The sequence below is a fragment of the Frankliniella occidentalis genome, unplaced genomic scaffold, assembly GCF_000697945.3.
Source record: "Frankliniella occidentalis isolate FOCC.00 unplaced genomic scaffold, Focc_3.1 Scaffold78, whole genome shotgun sequence".
Classification (NCBI taxonomy): domain Eukaryota; kingdom Metazoa; phylum Arthropoda; class Insecta; order Thysanoptera; family Thripidae; genus Frankliniella; species Frankliniella occidentalis.
This window is the reverse complement of record NW_026267208.1, coordinates 695834-708067: the sequence shown is the minus strand read 5'-3', so window position 1 is coordinate 708067 and position 12234 is coordinate 695834. Positions and strand designations below refer to the sequence as shown.

The window sequence follows — 12234 nt, the reverse complement described above, 5'->3', positions numbered from 1 at the left end:
GCCGAGCGGACTTTTGTCTGCAATCGTCAAACACAAAACATCATAATTTTGTACTCAGGGCAACTTGAAGCTGGATGTGTGGACCAACAACCAGTGGAAGGAGAACTCCATCATCTATCGTATCCCCAAGGCATACTGTTCTACAGTACGCTCCAATTTTCCGGGGCTATACGAGACGTTTTATCAAGCAAGTGCCTGGAGTAAGGGGCTCTGTACATTCCTCAAAGTAAGTCAACGGTGTTTTTAATACCCTGACAAAAATGACAGAGCGTTTCGAGTCCGCGGAAGGTTCTTTGGAGGTACACGAAATTCTACGTTGAACGTCCGTTGAACGACACTATAGTGTTGCGGGTTTGCATACCTTACGGGACATGACTCCTTACGGGTGGAGCGAGTAGGCAAACCCGCATACTGCTGTGTCGTGGCCCTGACACGCGTTACGGATGCAGAGCTTCAACATGTTTGTGACTACTTAAGCAGGCTACGTTGTAATGGTATACAAGACTACTTATTTACCTCCATCCGAAAGGCAGAAAAATAAGTGTTATGGTAGATATAATCAGTTTCCGTTGTTGTTGAAATCCATGTTTAGTAAAGATGTTACTGTTGCAGAAAACATACACAATGGATAATACGCCAATCAATTGGACCCTACCCAACTTCCCGTTGCTTCCTTACGGCCGTTATAAGTGCACGAGCACAGTTTGGTCTCCAAAGAAAGTCAAGGAAGCCTGCTTCGTTTTTGAGTTGATCATCGTTCCAAGACTATGACCAGCACCAATAAACACAATTGGATATCAAACTCGACCCCTGTCATTTTCGAAGTGGATATTCTCACAATTTCTGTCCTCTGGAAAGCTATTGGAGAGCATAAGAGAGCGATCGGATAACGTTACCACTCCCCCCACCCTCTTAAGCTGATTTATATGACACGTCCGGTTACCCCAAACGACACGGAACTATCATCTTGACGTCAAATGAATCAAGATGATGATGAAAGGTGAAGCTCCGGTTTTTGGCATAATGTTGAAATATTTTTGACTGTAGAGTTAACAGAGCTCTTGTAGACTAATTATTTCATGACTAGAGAGGTTTTCTAAAGTAGTTGATTGCTGCTTACCGCTTTTGAGTGACACGAGTGTGCATTGTAATGAACACGGAGTTCGCCAAGCTGGCCGGAGCAGTTCCCTTATATGCACAGTTAGCCACTATACGGAGGGTTGGCAGGGGGTCGATGCACCAAGTAGTGCAGGACCGAAACTTAACCTGAGCGCAGCCTTATTGTCGGAAATGACTCTGGAGGACGAGGGCCCAGTCCAGAGTCCCCTGGCGCCGGGTTTAATCTATCTTAAAGCTAGTGAAACCCTGTGACTGCCTTTTGACCGCTGAGGGCCGGCAGCGCCGCGAATCCGTCAGTCGGTTCGTGAGCACACGTAGTGACTCCGTGCGCGACTCTCACGAACAGGACTGCTTTACAAACGGCAAGCAGTGAGCGTGTGTCAAGGTCTCGGTATGCACCACGTAATGGGGTGTGGTTCTAACCGCGCAGCCTGTCGGGTCAAAGCCTAGGGAGTGACAGAGACCGGACACGCCCAGGAGAAACGCTACTTCCCACACTACTCCGGGTCAGCTCGGTACTTGCCCTGAGCTCTGCTGCCTCATCCCACAGTTGTTGAAGCCATCAACCAGATTTGGAACAGAGGAGCGATCCATCGTTAAGGAGTAAGACTCAAGTCGTTCATAGTTAAAGACTCTATTTATTGAAGTCAATACAAACGGAACAACAAGATGTTACATTTACTGTTAGGGCCCTGCACTCACCTTAATATCTAAGCTTAACTCTAAGGCCTATCCGTCGCGCGCGTTCGCCCGAACGGTCATACGATTATCACCCATCTAATTCTGCGGTTTTCACTCTACTCACGAATTTGGGGGAACAAACTAATTGGAATGCATCGGTGGTGGTGGTACGGTGTTGGGCGAGCCGCGAGCGCGCCCAGCGCGCCGCGGAGCGGTCGATAGGTGCGCCCGGTCGGTGGGACCTCGGTGGGCGACTGATCGGGAAGCCGTGGGGCTCCGATCGATAGCGTGGTCCATCCTCTGGCTGTGGTGGGGCGTCGCCTAGTAGGGACGCCGTGAAGGTCTGGAAGTAGGAGGGAGGGAGCCGCGCGAACTCTAACTCGAGTCCGGCGGCTCCGGTGGCCCCTCCGGAGGCTAAGTCCAGAAGTCCTGGTGGCGCGATCGGACCGTCGTCGGGCAGGGGTTCCCCTTACAAGAGAGGGGGTCGGAAGACTGACGCTCCTGCCTGTGCAGGGCCTTTTTAAGGGATCATCCCCACCGCGGGATCCGGGGGGTGCCCTAGGGGTTGCTCTGATTGGTCACTTGACCTGGAGGGGATGGGTACTACTGACCCCAAATGGTCAAGCCTGGGGGTGGCATCCCCACTACCACCTGGGTGTGGCGACCCGGCTGGGAGGTGGCGCCCTCTGGTGGCGGGCCGGTGCGCCGCGGGTGGGCGGAAGGGTAGAAGTTATGCCAAGGGGGGTGTCCTCAGGGAAGAACGCCAGCTTATTAGGCTGCGGTGTTGGTAGCAGGACGTAGCGCACGCAAGGACACGTTAGGACAACGCACCCCCGCTACCCCTGCTACCCCCGCTATGGTATCAATCGCCCGCGTAGCCGGACCTCGGCTAGCGGCTAGGGAGGGCCTCAGGGGTTGACCTTGGTGGCCAGCCCGAGGCAGAGCCTCGTATGGGGTTGCCTACACCGAATATTGTTGAAGTCGCGCAAAAATCTAAAGAGGGTGAGGGGTATAAGTTGCGTTCCTCTACAGCATGGTCATTCCCGTCATCGCTGCAGCGCGAAGCGGCGGCGGTTTCATACTGTCGGAGAGAATGTGTTAAAAATTGAAATAGGATCTATAAATATCAATATTTTAAGGAGTGTGTTTTCGTCAACATTTTTAACGATAACACGCCACTCAAATCTTAAGTCGTCGATATCCATTCAACAGCTGAGAACATGACGTATGAGAAATAGTTAAACTGTGGACAGTTCAAAGGTATGTACCGTGAGCCACATGAGTAACTAACAAAGATTTCCATCATGTTGAAGTGGGATAATATAAAAGACTTATGATGAGATTGTTTGGTTGAATAAGCCGTTCGAACGTCGTTCACTACGGAGATAGGTTGTAGTGCTACTCTACTGGCCTGAGATGTTCTCATACCCAACTTCGCCCACGGGTGTTGCGGTTGCGGTTGCAGTGGCGCAGCAGCGTGTCGTGTGCGTAAGCAAACAGACAGCTGGGCACACACAGACCAAGAACAGACACTCTGCTTGTCGACAAATTCTCACTAAAATGTCCTCAATTCACCCTCAACTCGCTGTTGTTGGTATTTTGAACTGGACTTTGTAATCTTGATCTTCACGTAAAACCTCCGTCTCTTTAACAAGGTATGGAAATTGGCGTAAACTCACAGAAAACCGTCAGTGACGTCTGCTCGGACATCGATAGATAGGTTAATACCTCTATTGCCAGTGTTTTCAGTGAATTTTAAATTAAACTTCCTTTTATACTCCCTCAGGTCTCAATTAAGAATTTTTAAATATAATCACTTCTAATGGATATCGCCAAGACCATTTTTGGATCTAGACCACATGATGGTTATGGTGGAAAGGAGGACTACAATGTATGTTTATTTTAATTGGTTGTAGTTTTCATTATCCATGGAAATCGTTGCACTCACAAGTGTTATACTTTTAGGATAAGGTGGAGACAGCTGCGTCAGATGATGAGGATTCATACTTGAACAGCTACTTAGATGGACTTCGGGAACATTCGTCCATTGCCAAAGATGGCCCTGCGCCTATCCCAGGAGGTTCATTTTCTGCCCTCACTCCATCTATGTGGCCTCAAGACATTCTTTTAAAACTTGGACAGCAATTGGATGACCCAAACTCTCAACCAGATTACAGGTCAGGTACTGTGGCTCTCTAAATCGTTTAATGATGACAAACACACTAATATTTCATTTCTTCCATTGACAGGTTTGATGAGTTTGGGTTCAGGGTAGAAGAGGAGGATGGCCCCGAGCAGAGTTCAAACAAACTTTTAGGCATTCCATTTGTAGAGGATCCTCAACACAGGTAGAAATTCAAAATATTCTTTTTAAATATCCCAAATACCAAATACAACAATATCAAACTCAAAGCCTTCAATTACCATTTTATTTATGTCATAGATTACAATGGGTTGCCCATTTGGAATTTAGCCACAATAAGGACATCAACGATTTGTCCTGGGACAATGTGGAAACATCTCTTCCCCGTACTGAAAAGTTGAGGTCCATGGTTAGAGCCGGAATACCACATTCCTTAAGGCCACAAGTCTGGATGAGGCTTTCAGGTAAGTAATCAAATCTAAAAAGAACAACAGAAGACTTCACAAGTTGTTTAGAAATGTAGGCAGAAGTTTTTCACCATGTGACTTGTGCTTCAGGTGCTTTGCAAAAGAAATTAACATCTGAAGTAAGCTACAAAGATATTGTTAAGGCTTCCAGCAGTGATGCTTTAATGACTTCCAAGCAAATTGAGAAAGATCTCTTGAGAACTTTGCCTGGAAATGCATGTTTTAGTCAGCTATCGAGCACTGGCATCCCACGACTGCGGAGGGTTCTGAGAGGATTAGCCTGGCTCTATCCAGAAATAGGGTAGGTGTATGGATAGTTTTTTCTTTGTATCCTATCCTCCTAGAGCAATGTAAGCACTTGATATATACACACTAAAGTGTTCAAGCAAAATCCATTTCAATTTTTCCAGGTATTGTCAGGGAACAGGAATGATGGCAGCATCATTACTTCTTCTCATGGAAGAAGAGGATGCTTTTTGGATGATGAGCACTATTGTAGAAGAATTACTTCCAGCATCTTATTACTCTTCCACTCTAATTGGTAGGCATTACTATGTATATATTTAGTTACTTTCACCTGCTCCCTAAGTTAAAATTATGAAATGTGAACAAATTTTACAGGCGTCCAAGCTGATCAAAGGGTGTTAAGGACATTTATTTGTAGTTACCTACCTGACTTGGACTCTGTGCTAAAGGAACATGACATAGAGCTATCATTAATTACCTTGCACTGGTTTTTAACTATTTTTGCATCTGTGGTTCATATGAAGATTCTACTTCGTATTTGGGATCTTTTCTTTTTTGATGGCTCCATAGTTCTTTTCCAAGTTACTCTTGGGATGTTGAAGATCAGAGGTAGTACTTCATTTCAGTACTTCAAAATACTTTTCTTTATTTACTTTCAAATTTTGATTTGGTAATTTGTGAATAACACCTGCTCATATTTCATATTCTTGTAGAGCCTGACCTCAAGTCCCTTGAAAATTCTGCTCAGATATTTAATGCCCTTTCTGATACTCCGGGTGACATTGAAGATGTAGACCAGCTACTCCAGGTACACCATACAATTAATTTCTGGGTTTGAATTTTTACAGAAAAAGAGAAATGAAACTATTTCTGTTTAATAATTATATTTCTCTGATTTCTTCACTAGGTTTCTTTTGAGGTGGCATCTTCTCTGAATGATATGATGATTGAAACCCACAGAAGACGCCACTTGGCTTATTTAATGTCAGACCAAGGTGGTCTCGTGGGAAACCCAGAAAATATGCCAAACCTTCCAAAACAGCACCTTAGTAGGTCAGCTCGTCTTGCTGCAGTTCTTCTTCATGCCATTCTAGATTGTATATTTAGCTTGCCTGGCAGACCTGTCACTAAGTTATGGTCGTAGCATTCTCTGCTTTTGGTGTTCCAAGCTTCGCTTTTTGCCTCATTGCCTTACTTTCACCCATATGTAAGTGTTGTAAGGCCATGCTATTTCTTCACAGCATGCTACTAGACAGTACTGTGCACTTTCGATGTTCAATATAACTTAGACGTGAGATTTGTGTGTATGTTCTGCTGATCATAACTGTCATATTCTTTGATAAAATTATTTTATGGTAGTTGTTTTTCTAGTAAGTATTTTACACTTTTGCACTGCTTCATAACTCTGTTTTGTTTGCTGTAGGCGACAGGTGAAGAAAAATAAATCCATGATTCAGTTGCTACTTTTTGGTGACATGGATGGTGAAGATGACATAAAATTGAAAAACATTCGTCAAACAGGTACGTGCTTCTGAATGAAACTGAGTAATTACCAGGGTTATGCTGTCAGTGTTAATAAAACTAAACATTACAGAAATCATGGTCAGCTTACGAGAGACTGTATTACAAGTGGCAAGACACTTTATCTCTGTGGATCCTAAGCTAAGCAAGGTTGTTCTAGAACCTGACTATAGCATGGAGAGCCATGCTAGGGACCATGAGGTCTATGTCAATGTATCACGCACCCGAAAACGTCGAGCCAAGGCTCTTCTGGGTAAATGGTTCCTTCTTTTTCCAGATTCTGTATAATAAGATCTTCAGGCCAAGCTAATCTTCTGTTGTTTCAGATTTTGAGAGGCATGATGATGATGAACTGGGATTTCGAAAAAATGACATCATAACAATTGTTAGCCAAAAAGATGAGCATTGCTGGGTTGGTGAACTAAATGGTCTACGAGGTAAATAATTTCTCATTGTTTTATCCCTTATTTTAATGAATTGCCATTACATATTTGAAAATGATGACTTACATATTTAAATTTCTCAGGATGGTTTCCCGCAAAATTTGTTGAACTACTAGATGAAAGAAGCAAACAATATTCTTGTGCTGGTGATGATGCTGTTTCTGAGGCAGTTACAGATCTTGTCCGAGGAACTATGTGTCCAGCTATCAAACAAGTTTTAGAGCATGGCATGAAGAAGCCATCAATTTTAGGTATTAACATAAGCATATGCAACTTGATTTCATGTATAATTGTTCTTTGAGTTATATCCTTAATGCAGTGAAATAATTTAATTTCTTATTGTATTGTTGCTTGTTTCTTATTTCTTATAGGTGGTACATGTCATCCTTGGTTGTTTATTGAAGAGGCATGCACCCGAGAAGTTGAAAAAGATTTCAACTCTGTGTACAGCAGGCTGGTGCTCTGTAAAACATTTAGACTGGATGAAGATGGAAAAGTTCTAACTCCAGAAGAGGTATTTTTTTTAAAATCTTTGACTTTTTAAATTAAATTGCTGAAGAAAAAGCAATTTCCATAACATCAAGTTGTTTTCCTACTAGATGATTCATGATTTCTTTTCTTGTAGCTCCTGTATCGATGTGTTCAGTCAATCAACCAAAGTCATGATGATGCCCATGTTCAAATGGATGTAAAGTTACGCAGTCTTGTGTGCATGGGCTTAAATGAGCAAGTTCTACATCTGTGGCTTGAAGTTCTATGCTCATGTGCTGATATTGTTCACAAATGGTTTGTTATCTTGCCCTGTTTCTCAGCTTCAATGCAATATAAACATTTTTCTTCCTAATGCTAATTATTTTGTACATTTTAGGTATCATCCTTGGAGTTTTATCTTTAGCCCTGGTTGGGTTCAAATAAAATGTGAGCTTCGAATTTTATCCCAATTTGCCTTCAGCCTGAACCCTGATTGGGAGCTGCCACAAAAGAAGGAACAAACTTCTCAGCCACTTAAAGATGGGGTAAGAGACATGTTGGTAAAGCATCATTTGTTCAGCTGGGATTTATAACATTTTATATTTGGCCATTTTTCCTCCTATGGTGAGAGCAATGTTACAGTCAGTTTCTAATCTCATTTGCTAATAATAGTCTATCAAAAGACTGTCTATTCAAATTCCATGTATATAGTAGAAAGCTTTTAAGTCGAACGAGGTGTTTGATTCTACAAGCATTGATTCTTGTAGCACATCATGAGGAAGTCCTTTCAGAAAGTAAAGTCCAAAGCTTTTCTTTGACTGATGTATTATTATCCGCATATCAGTGGTCAATCTTCAAGTTGGAACTGTCTATGCTGGTTCATATATGTTTTTTCTTTATTTGTTTTAAATTCCTGAATGTGATACACTATTTTTGAATCAGTAGAAACCAAAGTAGCTGCGCCCTGAGTGTCGTATATTTTATGGTCTGACAGTTGTGAAGTGTTAAGTTTGTTTAACATTTGTATCTTAAAGCATTGTTATGGAAAACCATTCATTGTTACCATGTGATGACAAACTATCAATTTAGTTACATGGGTTGTTTTACTATTTGGTATTTATTTTAATTTATTTTATTTATTTGAAACCTAGTAATAATAATAATGTTAAGCTTTGTCAGATGTAAACACTTTTTAATACCTGTAATAATTTTATTTGAAAGTTTATGATTACTTTCATGAAAATGTGAAATGTGTGATGCTTTTCACTGTGCAAAGTAAAATTTTAAGTGATCTTTTTTCCCCTTGCATGTATGAATAACTATTGTCAGCCTCCCCTGAAATGCAACACATTTAATCCACTTCAATTCATGTAGAAATGCTCCTAAAAGGTCTCACCTTTAGTGCACATTCCTTCCCACATTAAAGCGCATTCAATGCATTAGGCGTCTCTGGGGAAAGTGGAAGACTGATTTTGCTTAATTTCTGTCTTTAAGTTGCTGCAAGGACAGTTTGATCTGTTTAATCCACTGAATCTTTAAGTACAAATTCAAACAACAAACAAAGCAACTTTTTCAAAAGAAATTAAACATTAATTGAATGGATTAACCTAAGAAAAAAAGAACTGCTTAACATTTTATGATATCTTTCCTAAGGAAATGCTGATCCTCTTATTTAAGTATTATGATCTGATCATCAGATATATTTACCTACCTCATGTTCTCTTTTTAAGAATCATACTCTGTGTGCTCAGGCTGGGATTGTATGAGTTCATTTTCCAAATATATTTTTATCCAGGGACAATTATTATTTGCCCTATTTTGCCATCACATAAGAAAAATGTCAAATAGGATGATTGTTCCCCAAGTCTCTCAAAAATACTACTCGTGAACATATCACACATGGCTATTTGATGGCCTTGTCATATCATTCATTACCTCCAAAACACTTACACTCAGTAAAACGTAGGTGTTTTCTATGTATCATATAATCTCAATATGTGACATCTAAATCAGTGTATCGAGTGTACATTTTTTGCCTTGAAAGCTTTGGAATAAATCTCTACCTGTGCCCCGACTATAGACATTTTCTACTTTTCTAACATGTATTTGCCCGCTGACAATCAAATATCGCGCGTTTGTAGTGCCAATTGTCAGCAATTGACATTTTGAGTTAAAACCTTCCCCTTCCCTTCCTTTGAATCGGAAACTAGGCAGATAAGCCACTGTGTTCAGTTTGCCTCTCAAATATCTGAAGAGAACAATACGACTCCATATTGATCGACGAGAACGTTCACGGATGTTTTATGATTACGAGGTTGCCTCACTCACCATCACCTAGGTACATTTTTCTTTACTCCTCCCTTTCGTAGGTCCGCTAGTCACTGGTCAAATCTGGTCGTTCACGGCTAGACGACTCCATGTTCACGGAGTGGTGACGGCATGAAAGTCACGTGGTTCCATGGGTATTATAACCTGTCGGATAAGGATGCAAATCATTGTTGAATTTGATACATCTCACGTGTGCTATTAAAGGAGCCCAGAAGCTGTCCCTTTAATGATGGTCCCTCGATGACGCCCTTTTCAGCTCGTAAACCACGATTTTCGGTTGGGGAGGGCTGACAGCAGAAGACGCCGAGAGGCAAGTTGGCGGGCGCGCGCATAGCGTCGGCCGGCCGACCAATCAGATTGTGGCACGGTGGGTCCCGAGCGGAGCCGAGCGGAGCCGAACGGAGCCGGAGATGGCCGAAGTTGTTCGCCAGGCCCAGCTGTTTGTTTTGTTTCAAGGCATGAGATTCACGTGACTACCTCTCCTCTTCGACCGGGCCGAACCTGGGCTCCTATTGGCTGCCGCTCTGACGTCGCTCCGAAGGCGGCCAATGGGAGAACGGCTTCTACAGCCGCTAGGCCGACAGCTCCCTCGAAGCTTTTGACATCAATAAATGCTAGTGAGTACTGTGGGTGCGGGTTGAACGGTCGCGGTGTCGTCGGGTCGTGCGTAATCGGTCGTTTTAAATTTGAACTCTAACTTATAATTAATTAACAATATGAGCATTGATGCACTTCTACAAGCAGCGGAATTCTTGGAGAGAAGAGAAAGAGGTGAGTTTCGAGCGAAATTTGCCAGTTTTCTCCTCCAAATCCACGTCAACATGGCTGGAATTTTTGCGTTCCTTGTCACTTTGTTGTTTTCACCAGCTCAGCTGACTTTCTAACACAATTCTCCGTTCTTTCCAGAAGCTGAACATGGATACGCATCTTCATTACCAATGCCGGATGATCTCAAATCTATGGCGAAAAGGCCAAAGTCGAAAAATTCTCGGGGCAGGTAAGACGGCTTTACCTTATAATTGGCTATCACTTTCACGGATGTAAACAAACAGAAACCCGAGGTTCTGCGATGTTGAAGAGAGAGATAGGGTATTCGTGCTTTTCCTCCGTCGGGTAGAGACTCCAGCACTTGTTGTGGAAGACACCCAAGGCGCCCTAACCCCCATTGTCTCATGTCTTGGCTTCCCATTGTTCTCATTCGCGGTGTCATCAGCCCCTTCGCAAACGCCCAGCGTAACCCTCTGTTTTGGTCCTCACGTATCGCTCAGCAGGACTTGGATCTCTAAAGCATCATCTTCCCCTTCGTACATTTTCAAGTTATTTTGTTTTTAATAAAATTTGCTGCAGAAAAATAGTGAGTTGTCAGTGGTAGGGTCACTATGTTGTGTTAGGTGTCCCAGTTGAAGTTGTTCAATTTTTTGCACCTTGAGGATCATTTTCAGTGGAGTTTGTTCTCTAAATACTCCACTCACAATAACTTGGCCTTGTAATTTATATATTAGTGCTACTCCGTCGTGATATGTGGGTACATCTAGCAATCAACTTCACACTGTGTTACTGTGTCTTCAAAGTGCTGCACTCTTTGGATTATCATCAAAATTTACACCAGTGATTTTCTTCAAATGTGACATATCTCAAAGAAAATAGTGTGTAGTGTGGTATCATAAGTGATATGATTTTATCAGTGAAAATTACGGGGGATTGGCTTTTAGTCCTTATAGAGAAAACTTTTTTTTTCCACTTAAATCTTTGCTTAGTGATATATTAGATCAGATCTGTGAGTAACAATGATTTACACAAAAAAATCCCTGTGATGTGGTTCAAATGATAGTTACTTCTTACACTTGAGAAGAGGTCATGGATGAATGTAGCACACCATTAACTTAAAACTTTTTATAAAATTCAAGCAACATTAATTTTTGATGCACTTAATAAGCTATATTCATTGCCTTTATTCTTATCTAATGCTTCATCTATGTATTTCATAGTAATAATTGTGGTACATGACAAAGCCCTGATACCATGTGAGGTTTGGTTGACCCTACAGTAACTTAGTCCTGATCAGGACTCTGTTTTTCATATTGCCCAAAATGTATTGCTCATGGTGGTTTATAATCTGTTCTTGTTATATGAGAGCTCTCTTCAAGTTCTTTTGTTATTTTGTGGCAATTTCGAAGACATCATTCTGAACAATGAAAGTGAGGTTATGTGATGCACTACCATGACTTTTAACAACACATTTTATTTTATTTCTTTTAGTTCCTGTCTCCTTGCCTCATTAATAGTATCATTTCTCTTTTTCACTAAAACTTTGACTCATATTTCAAGAGATTGTTATGTTAAGGCTTTGGCTCCTGAGAATGGCTGGTTTTGCTTCTTAATTCATTTTGCAATCATAGAAAGTTGGACAAAGCCAATTCAAGCAGACATCTAGAGCCCTCAGTTTTGCCATTTTTATCATCCATGATGAATTTACATTAGCTCAGTTGATGAATTATGGTCGGGAAAAAATGTTTTTTGTGGTAACCTTGTCTGTCTTGAACTGTGTTAAGTGAAATAATTTGTAATTGCTGCTGGATGTTGCAAATGTCAAACAGAGTCTAAACACAATTGATTTTTGTCACTATTTTTGCTTAATTTTTAGTTGCCTTAAGTTTGTTGCCATAATCTGAAGGAATGGAAAACAATATGACCTCTATCACTTGATGATTTTTTTTTAATTTTTATTATTTTTTGTTTTGCTGTGGCACCTGGCACCTAGTTTTTATTGAGACAGGATATTTTACACATATGTGAAGAAAAACAGGTATTCTAG

General features: G+C 41.6%; 3 protein-coding genes across 3 annotated transcripts in view; all 3 read left to right on the top strand.

Annotated features, from left to right (window-relative positions):
* The window catches only part of LOC127749684 (uncharacterized), a 9264-nt gene extending 8462 nt beyond the window's left edge, over positions 1-802 (top strand). Inside the window, exons 2-3 of the mRNA XM_052268844.1 lie at positions 59-226; positions 613-802. Of these exons, the coding sequence (XP_052124804.1) occupies positions 59-226; positions 613-771 (327 nt within the window). The 3' untranslated portion in view covers positions 772-802. The remainder of the gene's footprint in view (positions 1-58; positions 227-612) is intronic.
* Positions 803-3269: 2467 nt separating this feature from the next.
* Positions 3270-9170, top strand: LOC113203700 (small G protein signaling modulator 3 homolog). Its single transcript, XM_026418505.2, has 17 exons — positions 3270-3455; positions 3587-3691; positions 3766-3977; positions 4050-4148; positions 4244-4407; positions 4501-4711; positions 4821-4951; positions 5032-5265; positions 5370-5464; positions 5564-5709; positions 6080-6177; positions 6251-6430; positions 6504-6614; positions 6704-6871; positions 6992-7134; positions 7246-7406; positions 7489-9170. Exons 2-17 carry the CDS (start codon positions 3623-3625, stop codon positions 7682-7684), a joined length of 2418 nt encoding a protein of 805 aa, XP_026274290.1. The 5' UTR covers positions 3270-3455; positions 3587-3622; the 3' UTR covers positions 7685-9170.
* An 844-nt stretch (positions 9171-10014) lies between these two features.
* LOC113203299 (max-interacting protein 1) overlaps positions 10015-12234 on the top strand; it is a 47424-nt gene continuing 45204 nt past the window's right edge. The window contains exons 1-2 of the mRNA XM_026417913.2: positions 10015-10190; positions 10326-10416. Of these exons, the coding sequence (XP_026273698.1) occupies positions 10136-10190; positions 10326-10416 (146 nt within the window). The 5' untranslated portion in view covers positions 10015-10135. The remainder of the gene's footprint in view (positions 10191-10325; positions 10417-12234) is intronic.

What these genes read in the sequence shown, in the direction of transcription:
- LOC113203700 (XM_026418505.2), top strand. Translation starts at nt 3,623, where the DNA reads ATGGATATCGCCAAGACCATTTTTGGATCTAGACCACATGATGGTTAT. An exon ending in GTGGAAAGGAGGACTACAAT is followed by an intron (nt 3,692 to 3,765) that starts GTATGTTTATTT and finishes TTATACTTTTAG; the next exon opens with GATAAGGTGGAGACAGCTGC. An exon ending in TGAACTAAATGGTCTACGAG is followed by an intron (nt 6,615 to 6,703) that starts GTAAATAATTTC and finishes TAAATTTCTCAG; the next exon opens with GATGGTTTCCCGCAAAATTT.